At 34.9% G+C, this 21015-nt stretch overlaps 2 protein-coding genes and 1 pseudogene across 2 annotated transcripts; all 3 read left to right on the top strand.

Moving 5' to 3' along the window:
* The first annotated feature begins 508 nt into the window (after positions 1 to 508).
* On the top strand, positions 509 to 4986 carry LOC103427470 (uncharacterized). Its single transcript, XM_008365525.4, has 10 exons — positions 509 to 787; positions 869 to 1092; positions 1184 to 1292; positions 1515 to 1860; positions 2342 to 2411; positions 2579 to 2646; positions 3154 to 3269; positions 3359 to 3465; positions 3742 to 3881; positions 4446 to 4986. Exons 1-10 carry the CDS (start codon positions 707 to 709, stop codon positions 4697 to 4699), a joined length of 1515 nt encoding a protein of 504 aa, XP_008363747.1. The 5' UTR covers positions 509 to 706; the 3' UTR covers positions 4700 to 4986.
* Positions 4987 to 6043: 1057 nt separating this feature from the next.
* On the top strand, positions 6044 to 7147 carry LOC103427471 (endochitinase EP3-like; annotated as a pseudogene).
* Positions 7148 to 20165: 13018 nt separating this feature from the next.
* On the top strand, positions 20166 to 20621 carry LOC139194949 (uncharacterized). The gene has a single exon (XM_070820110.1). It carries the CDS (start codon positions 20166 to 20168, stop codon positions 20619 to 20621), a length of 456 nt encoding a protein of 151 aa, XP_070676211.1.
* The last annotated feature ends 394 nt before the right edge of the window (positions 20622 to 21015 follow it).

The following is a 21015-nucleotide window of genomic DNA, read 5'->3' as shown; positions in this document are numbered from 1 at the left end:
GGCTAATGACTATCGCAATCACAAATTAATAAGTCTTGCAGGTTAAGTCCACCCCACTATAAAAATTAGTATAGCACCAGCTTGTGCTGCTTGTTTCCATTGGAATATATTTAAAATAAGTAAATTGTTACAGAAAGACAAAAAGAGAGTTGTTGGAGATCGAGGTAAGAGAGTTGTTAGAGATTGAAGTAAAACAGGAATCATGTATCACTCTATTTATTTTCTTCACACGAATTCAAATTTCAAATTTGGATACTAATTCACAGGAATCGCGAGGAAAATTCAAAATAGGAGTCGGATAGAGTTTTTGATGAAACGACGAGATTTGATGAGTGACTTTATTTTTTATTTTTTATAGTACAATTATATATTTTACACTAAAAAAGAAAATAGTTTTTGATGAAATGACGAGATTCGATGTGTAACTTAAAGTGACAATCCTTGTTCCAATTTGGGCCTCAAAACGGGCCTTGAAGATGAAACCCCGTACACCTCAGCCCCAAGGCCTGGGCCTTCCCACCTGTTGAGTCCAGTCTCCTCAGTCCGTACTCAAGCGAAGCGAGTAGCAGCCATTCCCCCTCCTCCTCCTCCTCCTCCTTCAGTTCATCTTCTTCCTGAGCAAGAAAAAAGAGTTCTTGAAAATCTACTTTTTCAAGGGCCAAAAGCTTTGATCTTGCTTGTCGTTTCAGAGTAATTTTATTCGGTCATGGAGTTTGAATCAAATTACGAAATTGCTTCTACCGCCGACTTCATTCACACTAACAACTTCACCAGAGTTGCTCTACAGGTATTATATATATATATATATATTTTGAATCTTCATTGAATTGATCTATTGAATTTGAATTTGGACTGAATTGAATGTCAGTTCCCGGATGAGCTTCTGAAGGACTCTGTGAGAGTGGTGAGTGCTCTGAGGGCCAAGCTCCGTTCACTAAGAAAACCCGGCGCCGACCTAAACGACGACGTCCCGGAGGTGTCCTTGTTCGTGATGGCGGACACGGCCTACGGTAGTTGCTGTGTGGACGAGGTGGGAGCGTCGCACGTCGATGCTGATTGTGTTGTTCATTACGGCCACACCTGCCTCAGCCCGTGAGTATTCACTACTACTAGTTTTACTTGATTGGATGAAGGCAGGCTCATATCATTCATTCATCTCTCTTACTTGATTGAGTTTTGGCAGGACAACGACGCTTCCAGCTTTCTTTGTTTTCGGGAAGGCTCCCATCAGTGTGCTTGATTGTGTCAACAATCTATCACATTATGCTCTCGAAAATCGGAGGCGTGTTTTGGTATATCATAATTATTCGCTTTCAATTCAGTATCGGCTGATCGCTAATAATCATTTCTGTCGCATTAAGTACTAGAAATCGTACAATGATTGGCGTAATTGATTCAGTTATTAACTAGTGGAATGTAGATTCTTGCCAATGTACATAAGTTGCGGAAAGTTGCGCACTGCATTTTGTTTTGGTGAGGTTACCGAATCTAACTTGGTATACATTAAATTGTAGGTCCTTTTTGGGCTGGACTATGCACATTCGATTCAGCATATAAAAGAAGAATTTGTACAAGCATGTGGGGTTGGGTCCAAACCAGAAGTTCAATATGCTAATGTTATGTGTTCAGTTATGAATCCATCAAAAGATCGTAAACTCTCAAATGAGCTCCCAGGACCAGCTGGCAGCCTCACTGATGATACCAGTTTTGGGACAACGTCTAGTGTTACTTATAGCATTGGAGGCCTGGTCTGGAAATTACCTGAGGGACGCAAGATGGAGGATTATTTACTTTTCTGGATTGGTTCAAATAACTCCGCCTTTGCAAATATTGTTTTAACATATAATGGATGTGAAATAGGTACATAAATTACTTCTTTTTCATTTAATTTAGTGTGCGAGTATGCATACGTGTGTCGGTGTGTGTGTGTGTGTGTGTGTGTTCCCGTTTCTTCTTTTTTGACTGAGGCAATCAAACTGTTTTCCTACTTATGTGCCCATAGTTCAGACATAAATTCTCATAAAGAAAAAAGATTGTTGCCTAAAGTAACTAAATTTTCCTCAAGTCCTGTTTGTCAAAGTACGATGGAGTCCTTTTAATTGGTAATGAATTCTGGCCATGCAATTGCACTTATGATTCTCCGGCAGTAGGAACTTACAGAAAATAATTTTTGTATCATAATTTTCTCTGTATTGGTAGCAACTTGATTCATTACTGGAAACCAAGTTTGAAAGTTAATCTTCTTAACGTACCCAGTATTAAAAAATTGTTATGCGCTTGTATTGATTCTTCAATCTTTCTTAATTAATCTTGCTAGTGATTTTGGTGGTTATTGTTTTAGTCAGATATGATGCCTCGGAATGCAGTATGGTGACTGACTTATCTCAACAAAGAAGGATTCTTAAGCGCAGGTATTGTCTCCAAAATAATCATTCAATTTCCTGTGTCCGCTAATCTCCGCTCTTAAAAGCATAATAATTCCCTTGTGACATGATACATTGTTTTGTCCCTTCCACGTGTATTCTATTGTCATGCTTGTATTTAGTATGGTTTATTGAGTGATCAATCTTTTATCCAGATATTACCTAATGGAGAAAGCAAAGGATGCTAACATCGTGGGGATCTTAGTAGGAACCCTTGGTGTAGGTGAGTTCTTGTCCGAGATTCTTTAGTCTTTTTCAATTTTTTACTTGTTCCGTCTGTAGAAGCTAGAAACTGTGAAGTAATTACGATATTGTGTTCTTCTCTAGTTTTTGAATATCGACTCCAAATGCTACGTTAAGAATGATATATTCTGAAAATATTGAATTGGAAAGTGAACGGTCCATTTGATTTAACATTGTACCAGCAATGTTTCTGGGTTTGCTGGAAAGTTTTTTCTTTCCCTTTTCCTTTTCAACCTGCAATCTGGTGATGAAGGGATTCGTTTTATTTTTTCCATTTTAGCACTAAGATGGCACAGTTAAAAACTATTGTATTTCGATCTCTGTACATTTTAGTATGTACCATACGTGGACTTTGTATAACCGCATTTTACATTTCATTATCCTCGGATCATTTTAAAAAACATATAGAAATAACTTCAATTGTATTGGGATCACTCTCTTGATTGTGCATCTCATTAATTTATCTTTTCTTGCAACTATGATGCAGCTGGTTACCTGAATATGATTCATCAGATGAAAGAGCTGATTACAGGAGCAGGAAAAAAAGTGTATACCCTAGTTATGGGGAGACCAAACCCTGCAAAACTTGCAAACTTTCCAGAGGTAAACTTTGATACATGCAAGTATATGTTCATAGGGAATTTAAAATATTTGAAAGTTTCAATGTTAATGATAGATTATTACTGTGGCAGTGTGATGTTTTCATTTATGTCTCTTGCGCTCAAACTGCCCTTCTGGATAGCAAAGAATATTTAGCTCCAGTAATTACTCCTTTTGAAGCCATGATAGCCTTCAACAGGTACTGCATTGAGTACGGTCATGCTTATAGATTATAGAATTGGTTTATCTTTTCTATTTTTATACACCGTGTGCTCAATCATTTTCCTTATGATAGACCAGTTCCACTTTTATCTACTATCCTTTGAACTGCTTGCTACTTACTAATTATCGCTCATATGAGATTGTCTGTTATGCAATTCTCAGTAGATGTGCATTTAAATTACTAAAACCTTGAGAATATTAATTGATTAGCTCTATAGCTGTGATACTCAATGTTCAATTTCTCTCACCACAGAGGATGTGAGTGGACTGGAGCATATGTAATGGAATTCCGCGATTTGATTAGTTCTTCACCAGTGGATATAAGGATCCAGTCTGAGGAAGCACGATTTTCCTTCATACAAGGTGGTTATGTAGAAGATTTCCATCTGCAAGGTACCTCTCTTTTATTATTATTCTAATTTATGCAATTGGTACGACATAAGAGTTTAAAAAACAAACAATGAAAATATTAGATTTCGACTACTCTGAGAAACGAAGAAGAATACTGCCAGCATCTTGACACCTTCTCCCTTCTTTTCCCCCTTTTAAAGAACATTTGTGGAGTTTGTATTAGCTCTTTGTCAAACAGTACCTAAAAGTGGAATAAAGATGAATGAATTTACTTTTCTTCCCCCATAGATTGGTTTTAAGAAAGATAAAGTTTCTTGATCATGCTTTAAATCTATGTGTGCTGCACATCCTTCCTCATTAAAAGTGAAGGAAATACGAAGCTTAATGGCTTGTTAATTACAATGATGGTTAAATTGATCTTGATCATGATCTTTTAAAGATAATTTTCAGGAAATTTAATTTTATTGATGAACTGATGAGGTATGTATGAATGTTGTCTGTAGTTCGCTTTATTTTGGTCTCATTGAGTTAACTTCTCATTCTACCAAAAGTCCTTTTACGGTAGACATCTTGTACTGGAAGGTTCTGAAATTGTTGCATGAACAGGTAATGGCACTGAGGAAGACAAGGAAGGAGCTCTTGCTTTAGCAAATGCGACAGAGAAGGCTCTGCAATTGCGCGACAACCCTAGTTCTGTAGTGAAAGGAAGAGCTAAATCGGGTGCAGAGTTTTTAGCTACTCGATCATATCAGGGTCTAGATATACATTACGAGACTTCCTTTCCCGAACCATATTTTATTGGGAGGAGTGGAAGGGCAGCAGGGTATAAAGATGAGAAGAACGGGGAAGAGAAATTGTGACCAATATTATGAACATGGAAAGAGATTAAAAGTGGATACGAAGAAGGCGGCAGTCCAGACCGGCAAAGGCAAAGAGCACACTCTCCATGTCCGTCTCCCTTGCAGCTGTGAAGCCTAGACCAAGCTATTCCTTTTGCCACATGTAATTTTGGAATTTTGTATTGTTTTCAGTTTTCAGTTTGAGGTTGTATGTAATTTTTTCAAATTAGTTTTTATTTTGTGTCGAAGAATTTATTCAATGAAACATTGAGATGCAATGAGCAACTCAGCTCCTCTTTTGTTTTTGATTTTCAGTTTTGGTTATTTCTCATAAAAAGGCTTTTGTAACTCAAACTTGATTCCACTTTCCCTCTGAATCTTGAAACTCGATTTTCGTCCCGAATTGTCTAGAGTATGTTATTGCTTATGTGGCAAATGCGTGGGACCCTTCACATCATCGACATGATCTGTTAAGATAATGGTATGATACGAAAACGATACGAACATGTCAAATACAACCTATTTGCAAGTCTACCCATTAGACATGGCAATTTATTGTACGATCCATTAATTCGACATAAAACAACACGAAAATAACAGGTTATGTATCAACCAGTTAACGGATCTGACACTAAACAAACCTTTATAATAACCAATAAAATAAACACGATCCGTTTGGCAAATCTAGGTGCAAGCTTCATAAGCTTGGACTTTAGAGAAATGGGTACTCCACTCCTGTCAGTCATTGAAAACGCCCCCACAATCGAGGGAGCCGCCTGTGTTTGACATAACCTGCAAGCCACTCTACTTTACTAGGAGAGGTTGCAACCATTTTCGTTAATTTAGCCTATTTTTTATTTTTTCTTTGATTATTTGAGATAGTAAGTTCATATGCCTATTCTATTTTAGGGTCCATTTCATTGAGTGATCATTTCCAAATTTAATTAATTAAGGTCAATTTGTATGCTTTTGGGCGTCTTAAAAGTTTATGTTGTCACAACCCGAGTTCAAACTCATACGACTACATTTTTTTGAAGTCACCAACTCTATTCTGGCGTATTGATTCAGCCGCTAATAGGATGATTAGATTAAATACTTAATTAAATAGCCAAGTTAATGAATAATGGTTTAAGGAGAATCAATGAAAGATTACTGACCATTGAAAATCCTGTGGAAGTAGACACAATTTGGGAACCATTTTTTGTGTGTCCAACTTGCAAAGTCAATGCCCATTCAAACCACACCACACATCTTCTCTTTTCCAAGATACGAACATCTCAAACTCTATTTTTCTCTATAAAAATCCAACAAATTAATCTCAACCTTCATTACCTTCGCATTCGAAATTGTTTTCCCTTCAGAAAAATGGAAACAAAATCCCTGATCGCACTAGTAGCAGTATTTGTAGCCGTAGCCGCAGCCCTAACAAAGAATGTAACAGCCCAAAACTGTGGTTGTGCCGCGGATCTCTGTTGTAGCCAATATGGTTACTGAGGCAGCAGCGCCGATTACTGTGGCCAGGGTTGTCAACAGGGCCCCTGCACCGGTGGCACTACTACACCTTCCATCCCAAGTGGAGATGGCTCCGTGGCTGACATCGTCACACCGGACTTCTTTAACGGAATCATTAACCAGGCTTCTTCAGACTGCGCCGGGAAGAAATTTTACTCTCGCAATGGCTTTCTTGATGCTGTCAAGTCGTAATCCGGCTTTGGTAGGCTCGGTTCTGCTGATGACTCCAAACGTGAAATTGCAGTATTCTTTGCCTCATGTCACCCATGAGACTGGCCGTAAGTTCCTTTTATTTCTCCCCTCGTTTATATAATAATGTACACTACACATCTATATGGATCGCATTCGCTTGCCTTGCATATATAGGCATAGAGATACTTATGTTGTCGGACTTTGTTTTTGGACACTGCATTCCAAAAAGTTTCAATCTAATTTATTTGGACTTCAGATTCACCTCGTCTTGTATCGCAAGTTAATTTATTTGGTGTTCTTATTTATTAATCTTTCATATCAGATTTTTGCTAGATTGAAGAGATAAATCGTGGCACCTACTGCGATACCACAAGTACTGACTATCCGTGCAACCCCTACGGTCGCGGACCACTCCAACTAACATGGAATTACAACTATGGAGCAGCCGGAAACAGCATTGGTTTTGACCGCTTAAACTCCCCGGAAACCGTGGCCTCAGACCCCGTTGTTGCATTTAAGACTGCCTTGTGGTTTTGGATGAACAATGTCCGTCCAGTTCTAAGTCAAGGATTTGGTGCCACCATTCGAGCCATTAACGGCGAGGTTGAATGTGATGGGAAATTACCTGATGCAGTTCAAGCTCGCACCAACTATTACAAAGATTACTGCAACCAACTTAATGTTAATCCTGGCGGCAATCTCTATTGCTAAATTACCAACTCGATCTCTCTTCCATTACATGAAAATTTATTATTTGGAGAGTGAATAAAAAGTGAAGCCTAAAAAAGAAATAAAGGTCAATTGCTTCCTTTATTGATGTGATTTAAATAAGGGTTGTGTTATTAACACCCACCTATTGTTGAATGCACTTTATATATAGAATACACCTTACATCTGCTTTCTTAATTAAAGTTTATCTTAATACACCCAATTTTATTCTCATGCTACCCTCACACCGCACACTTTCTATGTACCCCACATCGTTACTTATTCCGTACTTGTCTTTTAAGGAAGAAGAAGCATATGAAGGCACAATGTGGCGTATTAAGAGCTATAAGCTTCCCATCTGAGAATACGAAACGAAGCTTCTACCATCGTTGATTTTCATGGATGATTTCGAAAAAGCAATACTTATTTTGTTTGATGAGTCAGGCGCGGTTGAATCTGAAATGAAACATGCAAAAGGATACTGTGATTAAATTAAGAAAGACCAAGCGACATGCATTGTTTGTGTTGAGCGGTTGTGCTTTTCGAATTTAGTTCAAGTCTAGTTTGGGTGTCTACAGACTTTGCATGAGGTGATTAGGGTCCAGTTTTGATCAGGAAATCAGTGTGTTTTCATTGCTGTTATGGTGGGTTTGACGATAAAGGTGTTAGGGTTTTAGAACTTCAACTTTCTTCATGGTATTAAAGCAGGTTGTCCCATGTGTGAAGCTAAACGGCTCCAAGTCACCCCGTTGTGCTGTTCACGTGTTAGGCTTGAAAACTTGCCACACGTGAGGGGGCATGTTGAGAATGAGTCCCACATTGATGGGAGAAGGAACCTTGCATGGGCTTATAAGAGATTCGGCTACTTCCCATATTACGAATTGATTTTATGATAGAATCTCAACTTTCTTCACTGCATTTATAAAAAACACAGTTGCTTAGGTTTTGGTGACTTTGATTTATTATGAGATGAGTACCTACTGATTTGGTTGTAGGTTTTTATCATGTGAAGACTAGAAAACGTTGATTCAACAAGCTTATAATTTTAATGGAAAACTAACCAAAACACCCTTAAAAGTTTCACTTTAATCATCAGGACAAAACTTAGCAAAAATGCCAATCATGCCCTTCACACATCCATACAAGATTGCTCAGCAATTTCAGAAAAATTTTGCATGCCAAAGATAAGGTGGCAAACTTTGCAGCAACCAAGACAATATGGATTCACGTGGCCCTCAACAGCTTTCAGAAACAGTACTGACAGCTTTCAGAAACAGTGTGTTGTCACCATCAAAAAGTTGTAAATATTGAAAAATTATTTTGTTGTTTAGGAATCAGCTTTTGTATATAAGGGAGCCTTTCCTCCCATACAGAACACACCTGAATACCACACACATATCTCAATATCTGAAAACACCATACACTCAAGCATTCGTAGTCTTCATAGCATCCTTGTAAACACTTCTTTGTAATCACTTTCTTGTAAACAACCATCTCTGTAAACATTCCATATATCAATAAAAGTTCAAGTGTACATATTCAAGTAATCTTCAAGTCTTAAGTAAGTTTTCTTTTCCTTCTTTAGTGTGTTTGTTTAATTAGACTTCTAGTCCAAAACAGGGAAACACTATTGTGATTATATTATTAATCTGCTAAACTGACGATCATACTTTGTTCGAGCACTCTGTTATAGTTGAATGCTTGCCATACAAATAACTAGACATTAACCAGGGTACCTCTGAGTTCTTTGTACCTCTGAGTTCAGCCGTTAAGGCCTTATACTTGTACTGTGAGTGGCCGTCATGCTGAAACATGTCGAGTTCCATGTGCAAGGTTCTATGTCTAGTTGTTATAATGGTCATCTGACTATTTAACCGTGCATGCTTTTCGAATTTGGTATCAGAGCCAAGTTTAGCATTTTAATAATATGATTATAATAGTAAAGTACCTTGAGGACGGAAGTCATTAAAGCAACTGATATCACACTTGTTTATTTTGTATGAATAACAGATATTATTGTCCCTGTAGACCTTGTCAACCACAATTACCAGGTATTTATTGTCCTAGACATCCAACTATAAATAGCATAAAGAGAAGATTATCATTTATATCCAAAAGAATTAGCAGGACCTTGAAGAAGCAAAAGTTTTATCTTGGTTATCTTGAACATCCTTCATTTATTAGTAAATATAATAACACTGAAGTGCAGCATAAAGTTTTAGAAGCAAAAAGAGTAACTGACCAAGTTTTAGAGACCCTGAGAGAAGAAAGAGAGGTTCCAAGAAACCAATTAGCTGTAACTTTAGAGAAATGTAGACTATAGTATATGATAGATTATCTTAATTTAGAAATTAGTGAACCCCAAAAAAGAAAAATAACTTTAGACCAAAATAGTTTAGTTTGTTATTTTCCATCAAGAAAGCATAATCATATTTTGCACAGTGAAGAAAATCCGCAAGCCAATAGTATTATAGATCTTATTATTAGTCAAGCAGAAAATATAAAATTAGAAAATAATAAGCATAATCATTTGTTAAACCAGTTGTTAGAACATTTTTCAGAAAAATTCCATAAAGATAATTAGACAAAATTTAGATTATATTACATCTCAGTTAGAAGATAATAATAAAAATATTCAAAGGTTTCCTAGCAAAAGAGAGATAAAAGAGCTTGTTGACCTCATAGATAGTAAGCCAAAGCAAGTAGAACTTAGGTCATTAGAAATAGTTGAACAACTAAAATTAGAAGTTCAAAAAATTCAATTCGTACAAAAGGAGTTGAGAGAACAAGTAGATAAGTTGCATAATAAAATAGACAAATTATTAGTTTAATGACAGATTCTAGAACTAGCAGAAAATATATTCAAGCTTTGAAAGAAATTAGTAAATTAGATAAAGAACTAGTAGGATTAACAGATTTTTCAACACAAGTATCCAGTAGTAATATTCCCATTAGGCAAAATAATTTGATTATCCAATTAGTTTTAAGTCTAGCTGAAAAATTAGATCAAGTTGAAGAACAAATAGCAGAAATAAACCAAGTTTTACATAACGCATCTTCATCACTTCCACCATCCTTGCTAGATAAATTAGAAAATTTAACTTTGAGTGCAAATAATAATAGAAGACCTAAGCTAAATCCTTTTGATAATAGAAAATGGAACTCTTTAGGAAAAAAGGAAAAGAAGTAGTTAGAGCGGAAGATATTTATCCAAATGAAGAAGAATCACAAGAATTTATTCGAAGAGGTTTTGAGAGAACACAGAAAAATAAATATAACTTGTATCAACTAGGTTTATTTGAAAACAGAAGTAGAATTGTAAGCAGCATCAGTCAACATGAAGTTAGTTGTATTGATAAAGAAGTCACACTTAATCTAATTAGTAAAGAAGCAGTTACTCATTTGAGAAAATCACATTTTAGTCAGATTCATATAGGAACAATATTAATTGGAATAGCAGGATTAACCAGAGCACAAGTAGGTACAAAGGCTTTAGTATACATATATGATGATAGATGGGATAATCACCAACAAGCAGCAATAGCAACAGCTGAAGTAGACTTAAGTTCAAACTTAGCAGTCATAGGTTGCATTCCAAATTATGTTATGACGATTAATGAATTTAGTAAATATATTAAAGTGAGCATAAGAACAAAAAATTATAATATGAAAGGAGAATATAAAAATTTGTGTATTAGCTTAATGTATATAGGTAAAGTGTCTAATAGATGTAATCATAAGTTTAATTTAGAGTTTCAAAATTTAGTTCAAACATTTGGCAGTAAGCATGTAAATATGATAGAAGCAAAACCCGTATATAATAGCTTTTTAGAAGGAACTCAGTGGACATTGCCCAATTTACAAGTAGCACAAAATAGACAACCAGATAAAGTACAAATATATGAAACTAGTACAGGTCAAGCAACAATTAGGTTTAGTAATTATAAACAACTAGAAAAAATAGAAGAGGATGAGAGTGAGATCGAAAATGAGAATATACATATGGCTTTTGATAATCTAGATATTAATTTAGTTGAGCAAAACTTTGATCATATTGTAGACAAGCTTATAGAAGATATCGATCATTTAGATGAAGAAAAGTATTTAGAAAAATATAAGACATATGATTTAGGACTACATAAAATTTCAGATGAGGAGATGAAAAATTTAATCTTAGAAATAGGAGTAGAACATATTTTAGGATCAAAAGAATATAATAATTTATTAGAATTAAAAGAAGAATGTAATCCAGCAGAAGAAAGTAGTACATCAGGAGTAGAAAATCCAGGACAAGCAAGTAGAACTGATCAACAATTTTTGAGACCAACAAATGAACATTATAATGAAGGAGCAAGAGTAGACCACATAGAAGAAAGCATGATAAAACCTAGAAAAAATAGGATTCCATATTTGAGAGGGTTAGAACAAATTAATATAGCTGGTAATATATTAAACTTAGACAATGTAGATCCACAAGATTGGGAGAGAACAATTGAAAGATGGGAAAAAGGTTGCGTACATGCAGCATTGATGTTAGATTTTAGTAATTCACAAAATATGCTAGATTATTTTGAGCATACTTTAGATGGTTTAGTTTTTTATTATTTCCAGTCATGGAAAGTCCAAAATCCAGAACAGCATCAGGCAGCTAAAACACATTTTAATATTGATGGTTTTGTTACTTTGATTAAACAAGAATTTTTAGATCATAATAGATTAGATGGCAGAAGTGAACAAGAGCAGAAAAGAGCAATTAGAAATTTGGAACAATTACAAATTTGTGATTTACAATATATAGCTGAATATACCACTGATTTCTTTAAATATTTAGGTAGAATAGGTAGAATTAGTGATATTAATTTATTAGATACTTATATGACAAAAATAAAAGGACCAATAGGAGAAAAGATTTGGAATGAATGGCAAAAGCATCCAAAGAAAAATGATATTGCAATAGGACCTAGAATTCAACATGTATACGATATACTTAGACAAGAGTGTAGTCAAATAAAAGCTAAGAGACAAATTAGGAAACAATTTTACATGAGTTGTAAAAACATAGATTTACCACAACAGTATGGTTGTCATAAGAAAAATAAGCATAAGAAAATACACAAAAAGAAATATAAGTCATATAAACCCTACAAACAGTATAAGAATTTCAGTATAAGACCTTCAAGAACATATAGGAAGAGAAAATATATTCCAAAACAATTTAGAAAAAGAAGTGGCAGACCTTGGATTAGAAAATATAAAGCACCAAAAGATAAGAGTAATTGTAAATGTTATTTATGTGGAGAAGCTGGACATATTAGACCTAAATGTCCAAAACTAGGTAAACAGTCAAAAGAGAAAGTACATTTGATGGAGTTACTTAAGTTAGAAGAAGATGAGGATATTCAGTCAATATACAGTTTAGATAATTTAAGTGATAATGAGAGTATTTATAGTATAGAGAGTATTAACATGATAGATTCAGACTCAGAAGATTCAAGTAGCACAAATAGTGATTTAGAAGAGTATATGTGTGCCTTCATAGAAGAACAGCATGAAGAAGAATATAAATACATTAATTTAGGTTGGCCAGAAAAATGTCATAAGTGTAGTAAATTAGTTGCAAATAAATACTATAATACATATTCAATATTGTGTGAAAATTGTTATAATAATAAGTTATTAGAAATTAATTCAGAAGAATCACAAGAAAGCACTGAAATATTAAGAAATACTGTTTATAGTATAGAAAAGCCAAAAAATAGTTCTTTAATTACCATAAATTGTGAAATAGAATTGGCAAAAGAACATAAGATACAAACAACAGCTATGATAGATACAGGAAGTACTAAGAGTGTCATAAGAGAGGAGTTAGTACCAGAAAAGTATAGACAAAAATTAGCAAAACCAGTGAAAATAACGCAGTTTGATGAAAGACCAGTCTATTTAACACATTGCATTAATAATGAGTCCATTAAAGTGGAAAAACAACAATTTAATCTACCATTAACATTTGTCTCACCAGTAGGATCATACCCATTCATTCTAGGTTTAAACTTTTTGAAAAGTTTACAAGGTTTTTTATTTATGAACCCTAGCATAACATTTTTCAAAAGAGGAATTACAATAACTGACCAAAGTAATACCATAGAAGCATACAAAAGTATAAGTATAGAAGAATCTAGTAGTCAAGACAATTATTATTTGGAAAATTCAAAAGAAAATGATGAGCATAATAATCTAAAAGAGTTTGAGTTTGATGAAGAAATATTTGAACACGAATATCCAATTATAGATGAAGGAACCCGTATAGAAATCTTACAGTTAGACAGACCAAAAAGTTTAGAAGAATTGTTACAATTAGCAGAACAAACTAGGATTATAGGAGAAGACCCACAGTTACATTGGAGCAAAAATAAAATACTAGCAAAATTAGATATAATTAACCCAGATTTAACCATTAAGATGTCTGATATGCCTTGTAGTCTAATTAGTAAACAAGAGTTTGAGCAGCAAATAAAAGAGTTGTTAAATTTAAAAGTAATTAGACCCTCTAAGTCCAGACACAGATCAGCAGCATTTGTAGTAAGAAAACATTCAGAGCTAAAAAGAGGAAAGGCTAGAATAGTTTATAATTATAAGAGGTTAAATGATAATACATATGAAGATAGTTATAAGTTACCAAATAAAGATGAACTTATAAATAAAATTCAACAAAGTAAATATTTTAGTAAATTTGATTGTAAATCAGGATTTTGGCAAATACGATTAGCAGAAGAATCAATTGGCTGGACAGCTTTTACTTGTCCCGAAGGACATTTTGAGTGGCTTGTTATGCCATTTGGACTTAAAAATGCTCCATCGATCTTTCAAAGAAAGATGGATCAAATTTTCAAGAAATATGATAATTTTTGTAGTGTTTATGTAGATGATATTTTAATACATAGTAAAAATCGAAATGAACATAGGAAGCATTTAGAGATAGTTTTACAAGAATTTATTAATAATGGGATTGTGATTAGCAAAAATAAAATAGCATTAGAAAAGCAAGATATAGAATTTTTAGGAATGTATATCAAGTTAGGTACGATACAATTACAAGATCATATAGCTAAAAAGGTATTAGAATTTCCAAACAAATTAGAAGATAAGAAACAGTTACAAGCATTTTTAGGATTGCTAAATTATGCAAGAAATTTTATCCCGGATTTAGGAAGAAAAATAGCAGTATTACATAGTAAAACTAGCAAAACGGGACAAAAATATTTTAATAGTGAAGATATTAAATTAGTTCAAAAAATAAAAGAAGAAATTACTAAACTTAAGCCATTAACATTACCATTAGATGATAGTTATAAAATAGTCGAAACAGATGCTTCATCATTAGGATGGGCAGGTATACTATACCAGAAAAAGCATAGGGAGTCTCCAAAGTCTGACGAACAAGTTTGTAGATATTCCTCAGGAAAGTTTAGTGATGTACAGTCAAGATTACCATCAACAGATTTAGAAATTTTAGGGATAATTAATTCACTTGAAACATTTTCTTTATTTTTACATAATGAAGTATTTACGATTAGAACAGATTGTCAAAATATAGTTTCTCATTATAACAAGATACATACTAATAAACAGGCAGCCCGAAGATGGGTTAATTTTGTTGATTCAATTACAGGAAATGGTTTTAAACCAATTTTTGAACATATAAAAGGTAATGACAATACATTAGCTGATATCTTATCAAGATTAATTTGTTGAACAGGTATGGAATATCGTGGACCATCATCAGCAAATAGCACAAGGCCGCAAGGCAGAAGAGTTTCTTTCAATGGCATGATGATGCACCATCAACCTCCACCATTCAGTGGATTTCAAAATAGCATGAGCAGACCAGCATCACCACCAGTACCCACGTTCAACTTTAATGGCAATATTGTTGAAGAAATCAGAAATCCAACTCTGAGATACAGGTCAAGAGTACCAGGGCTTTCTGATAGGCAGCAGGTTCTCTTAGATAATTTCTGGAATATCCAAATTAAGCAGCCAAGCATGAGGTTAGGTCATGAAAAATTAATTAGAGCCTTGGAACAAGAGTTTGATAGCTTTAATTTTAATTTCCACCAAAACCAGCAACATATTTATTCTCTTGAGCACAATCTTCAAGCCATTTCTAGGGACCATGAGTCATTACTTGGTAAGTTTACCAAAATGAACCAAGAACTCCAATATCTTAGAATGCAGCAAAAGGCAAGTGACACCTTGAAAAGAGAATTAAAAATAGGTTTAGAAATTGATCAGCATAAAGGAAAAGAGGTTATTGAACCCATAGAACAAGAGGCTAATGAACCCATAGAAGAAATTAAGATTGAGCTCTTAGAAGAAGACGTTGAAATGGAGCAACATCAAAGTAATGATCAGCATCAGGTTCTGAGTGACAAAGAAAAACAAGAAAAATATGAAAGTTTTCTTAGAAATATATCTTCAGACTTAATATTAGACGATGTTTTATTAGAAGAAATTTCAAAAGCAAAACTAAGAATAATGCCAACAGATATGCAAAATGAGATCCTGAGCAGAGCATCACAGTCCATGAAAGAGTTACAATTACAATTATAATGCGCTTTGTATCAGTCCATATTTGATCCAAAACCAGGGATGTATATTATTACAAAGATGTATCCTCCATGTCTTTGTGATAGTACAGAGAATTGTATTTGTAAACCAGAAGTTAGCGTAGCTGTGGCCAGGATTGACATGAGAGATTTTAAATCATGGCATTTTAGTTATGAGCATCAGAAAAAGCATAATGAGGTAGAAGTCACCCCTGCCTTACTATTAGAGTTTGGTTATCTAGATAAAATATTTATTAACTGTATTTCTCAACTAGAATCATTTCCTGAAAAGCTTATTAAAGTAGCAGAAGACTATCTAGAAAGGTGGAAAGAAATTTGCATAAGTTTTATTAGTAGTCCTCCAGATTGGTATGTACACATGCATAAGGAGAAAGCTAGGCATATAGCCATGATCAATAAAGAGTCCTTTAGACTAAACCCTATCTCCTCACATAGGTGTACTCCTTCATACAAAGATATTTTAAAATTTAGGGGGATCCAAATGTTTGCTTTAGATGAGTTTGAAGATTTTAGGTATGATATGGTACTAGTAGCAGAAGAAGAAGAGATGTATATTTACAGCAAGACAAGAATCAGTCATCAGCCTTATTGGAAGCCCCAAAATTTCAAAGAAGAAACAGCGGAAATATATTACAAGGTGAAAGAAGATAGAGAAAGAGATGCGGAGCTAGTAGAAGGTGATGAACAGTATTGGAATAATTTGTTAGAAGAAAAGCTGCATAACATCGACAACATGATGGAAGCCTGAAGAACTAGCTGTAAATTAGCATAAGATGAATAGCATCATAATGTATTTCCAGACAGAAATGTCAACATCGTTGTGGTCCGCATGTAATGGCATAAGAGTAAATAAAGAGAAGAGTTTGATCTATTATAGACTTTTCATACATAAAATGTCCTTATGGTTAAGAATGAATAGTACCAAGCCATTTTCGTTAAAACTCCCTAATTTTAATGGTTACGATTTTGTTAAGGAAAGGGGGAGTGATTTTGAGATTTTTTTTTTTGAACAAAACTTTGAAAACTTGAAGAAGAAAATCTTAGAATTCACGTTTGAAAATAAATTGGGGTGTATTAAAAATAGTTTCTTTCTTAATAACTTGGAGAAGTGATCATCATCTTTTTGAATCATATCTATCAAATTTTGCAGCATTTCAACTGACTTGTCCATCAGAATGGCCACAAAACTGCATATATTTACAGGATTGACCATGGCGTTGACGCCTGCCTCTTCGTTCCAAGCTTCTTCTTCAAGCTCCAACAGTCTCTCCATGGTCAGAAAACCTTTCACGATTTCCTTCTTCAATGGCGGATGTGTGTGCCTTTTTCTTTACTGAAGTTTTCAGTTAATGCGTATCTTTTAGATTTTCAATTGGACTTCCATATCTGCCTCTTGGTTGTTACTCTGTGTTTGCTCTGATTTTTCAACTTGCTTTGAATGTTTTGAGACTTGTTTATTGGTTGGTTGGGAATCCAAATAGTTGTATTGAGCTTAGTGGAGAGTGGGTTTTCTTGGATTTGGATCCTCTCTTGAGCTAATCAAGAGGATCCTCTTGACCTATCATCTTGGATCGTTGGATTTTTATCCAACGGCTACAAACAGAGGGGGTCCCTTTAAAGTTAAAATAATTATAATCGTTGGATAAAAATCCAACGGCCCACGATGATGGGTCAGGAGGATCCTCTCCATTAGCTCAGGAGATGATCCAAATCCGGTTTTCTTTGCTTCTAAGGCTGGCTTTCATGGGGAAAGGGAAAACATTTCATGGGGAATTGAGTTTGTGTTTGCAAATATTCCATCTTTTACTTGTAATGGGGAAATAGGGGAGATAATTAGATTTTGAGAAGACAATTGGGTTTGGAATCTGCTTTGGGCCTGTTTGAAAGTTATTTTAGAATAGTTGAAAGTGTTTTCCTAATAGCCAAAAGCGCTTCTGACAATGTGTGGCAGAGAAAAGAAGAGGGTTTTTTTTTTTTTTTTTTTTTTTTTTTTCTCTAGAAGCACTTCATTTGATTATATGTTTCGACGTTCTTCTAATTGAAGCTCTTATGAAAAGAAGTGCTTTCTAGAGATGCATTTCCAATTGGACCCTTTGTATATTTGGCTTCCAGTTCTTTATACAGTATTTCATTAAGTGTCAATTGCTACTTCATTTAGAGGTGGTTTGGGAGTGAGGTGCTTAAAAAAAAAAGCACCCATGAAAAAAAGCTGTGAGGGTTTTAGGTGTTTGGTAAACTAAAAAAAAGGGCTTATTTTGGAAGCTGTTGTGAGAATAAGCTGAAATCAAAGGAAAAAGTTAAAGCTGCTATTTGCAGCTTTGGAAAACTGGCTTTTTTTCAAAGCACACGGAGCTACAGTGCTCTTTTAATGAAAAGACTCACTATCAAACTGATTTTTTTTTTCCAAAAGCACTTTTACAAAAAAGTTTACCAAACACTCTGCTGCTTTATTTCACAGCTGTTGATTCTCACAGCACATCCACTTATTCTCACAGCAGTTTTTTTTCAAAGCACAGCAATACCAAACCAGTCCTTAGTCTCATCCGGTACTCCTTGCATTGGGAAAGCATTAGCTCTAACAATTTAGAAATTTCTGACCCAAAAAGAGCTGGTTATAAATTCTCAATTGAGACTCATTCAAGAACAATATGACAGAGATATTCTTGCTCCATCTCAATCTCTATGGCCTGGCAGTAGTAATGTAGCAATAGCGACGCATTGGTGGAAAGTGGGATGTTTAGCAGGTCATTACGAGAGGGCTGGGAGGGACACTAATAGGAAATTACGTCAGGACTCTTTCCATCTTGTTTTGCTGAAACCATTTCAACTTTGTTGTCATTGACCCTATTCTGCTGTTTAGGTCCTTTAAACCACCCCCGCTTCCACCACCACCCCCACCCCACCCGTCGTTTTATTTTATTTAACTCTTTCAATTACACGTATATATGTGGACTCACACACGTTAGCTAGGAAGTGTTATTCACACAGATACCCATGAGAACACAGTTATAAATTATAAATTATCATGAATGATCTTAGAAAAGAGGAGTAATTGGTTCTTTGTTTTTTAACTTTTTCAAACATCTATCAGTAGTTCTTGATATAGAAGCTGCGTACAATTAAATGCCAATAGAAATTAAAGATTGATGGTTTTCATTGGACAATTCAAAATTTTGAATCACTGATTTGATTTTGATTGTATGTTTCTTCAGCTCTTGTTTGTAAATGTGTTTATAGAAGGATTGGATCCTCGTGTTTGACAAATGTTTTGCAAACCAGCTACATTCTTCCAATTGTACCTTAGCTATTTAATTTACATGGAAATGAACTTCTGTCCCAGCAACAAAACTTGCGCATTTTGATGTGATAATATAAGATGATTATAATGCACGCGTACTATCTGCCTAAGGGACAATAGAGGGGATATCATTTCTTCATGCTTTTGATTTTTTTTTTCTCATCTGAAAATTGATTTCTTAGGATTTCCAGACCTACACCAAAATTGCAGTTTGCGTTGCTAGAGAGCTCTTCAGTTGACGATGATCTTGCAAACTCGAAGAAAGAATTATCTGGTAGTTCAAAGGTATGTTATATCGAGTAGCACGAATATATATTCATGAGATTGTGCATCCAAGTTTCCACTGATATATTCCCGTGAACTAGATTCTTATCCTTATAGTTTCTGCCCATTATTTGGTACATATTAGGTGTCTAATTTTCTTTTAATTCCACCATGCTCTATTGGGTTGACCAAAGAAGCATTAAGAGGAATCGTGTGGCCAAATTATCTGGGTTGATGGTTCTTCTTTCCTGAAATGTGTTGTTTGGTACCAAAATGGAGAATAAATTGTTAGTATGTAAGTTGTTGAGCTGATTAGAAAACATTACAAGGTTGTTATGTGTGTTATGTCTCAGCTCATAGGCTGAGCCATTGTGTAAAAATGTGATGTGTTGATTAAGTCTCATAGGGCTTATCATTTGACAAGTGTCTTGATCTTAAGATAGGTTGTAATGGTTGGTTGAGATTGAATTGAGGTTATGTCTCTCTCTCTCTCATCTCCATCAGTTAAGTGTCTCTTCGAGCTCATATGCTCAGTATGAAATACAATGATAGAAGTTCAATAGTTATGCTCTGTGTGTGTTCTTCCTCCGAATTCATCTTCTAAATCTTTCCGAACATCTCTCTCAAATACTGTTAGACTTATTGTGTAGTTGTGTTGCTTTATTCTAACATGGCCTCAGAGCCAGGTTGGATCTAAACTTCTGGGCATCGTTTCTACGAGTAGGTGAGCTCAGATTCACAGCAAAAGCTTATTGCAGTGATTCGAGTGTCTAACATGGTTGGTTCTGGATGAGGAGAACTCTGAGCGCCAATCTTCAATGGCGAGAATTTTGATTTCTGGCAAATCAAAATGAAGACTATCTTTCGCTCGTATGAACTGTGGAATATGGTTGAGAGTGGGGACAGAGCTCTGGCGAAGGAGGAAGAGCTCACAGAGGCGGAGAGGAAGCTGCTGCGAGAGAATGTGGTCAAGGATGCTAGAGCAATGGGTATTATTCAAGGTGCCGTTTCAAATCAAATTTTCCTGAGGATTGCAACTCAGGAAAGTGAGAAGGCTGCGTGGGACATCCTGAAACAAGAGTTTTTTGGTGAAAAGCAAGTAAGATTTGTGAAACTTCAAGGTCTTAGGCGAGATTTTGAATATACTCGCATGAATGATAGTGAATCTCTTTATGTGTATATTGCTAAATTGTTTGATCTGATTAATCAAATGAAGAGCTATGGTGAAGATCTGAGTAATCAAAGAATTGTTCAGAAATTGTTGATTAGTTTACCTAAGTCCTATGATAGTATTGCAGCTATGATAGAGAATACTAAGGATTTAGACACCATAGATGCATAGGATGTTGTAGCTATCTTGAAGGGGTATGAACAAAGGTTGGATAGACATGGGGAGAGTAGTATGGAGAAAGCATTTGCTAGTTTGAAATTTGCCCCGAAGTCTAATAAGTTCAATGGCCAGCCAAACAGTAACAAATATCACAAGAATTTTAAGCCAAAAGAGAAACAATGGAGTAACAAGGGTGATTGGAGTAATAAGGTTGGATTCACTGTGAAGAATGAGGCAAACAACATGGGGGATAAGTGTAAATTCTGTGATAGACTTCACTATGGAGAGTGTTGGGTTAAAAACAAGGTCAAGTGTCACAAGTGCAACAAAATTGGGCATGTTGATGCACAAAATCAGCGAGGACTTTGGTACAACAGAAAGTGTCAGGTTTGTGACCTTCGTTTGG

This window comes from Malus domestica, chromosome 04, assembly GCF_042453785.1.
Source record: "Malus domestica chromosome 04, GDT2T_hap1".
Lineage (NCBI taxonomy): Eukaryota > Viridiplantae > Streptophyta > Magnoliopsida > Rosales > Rosaceae > Malus > Malus domestica.
The sequence above is the reverse complement of the archived record's forward strand: the minus strand, read 5'-3'. Positions and strand labels throughout refer to the sequence as shown.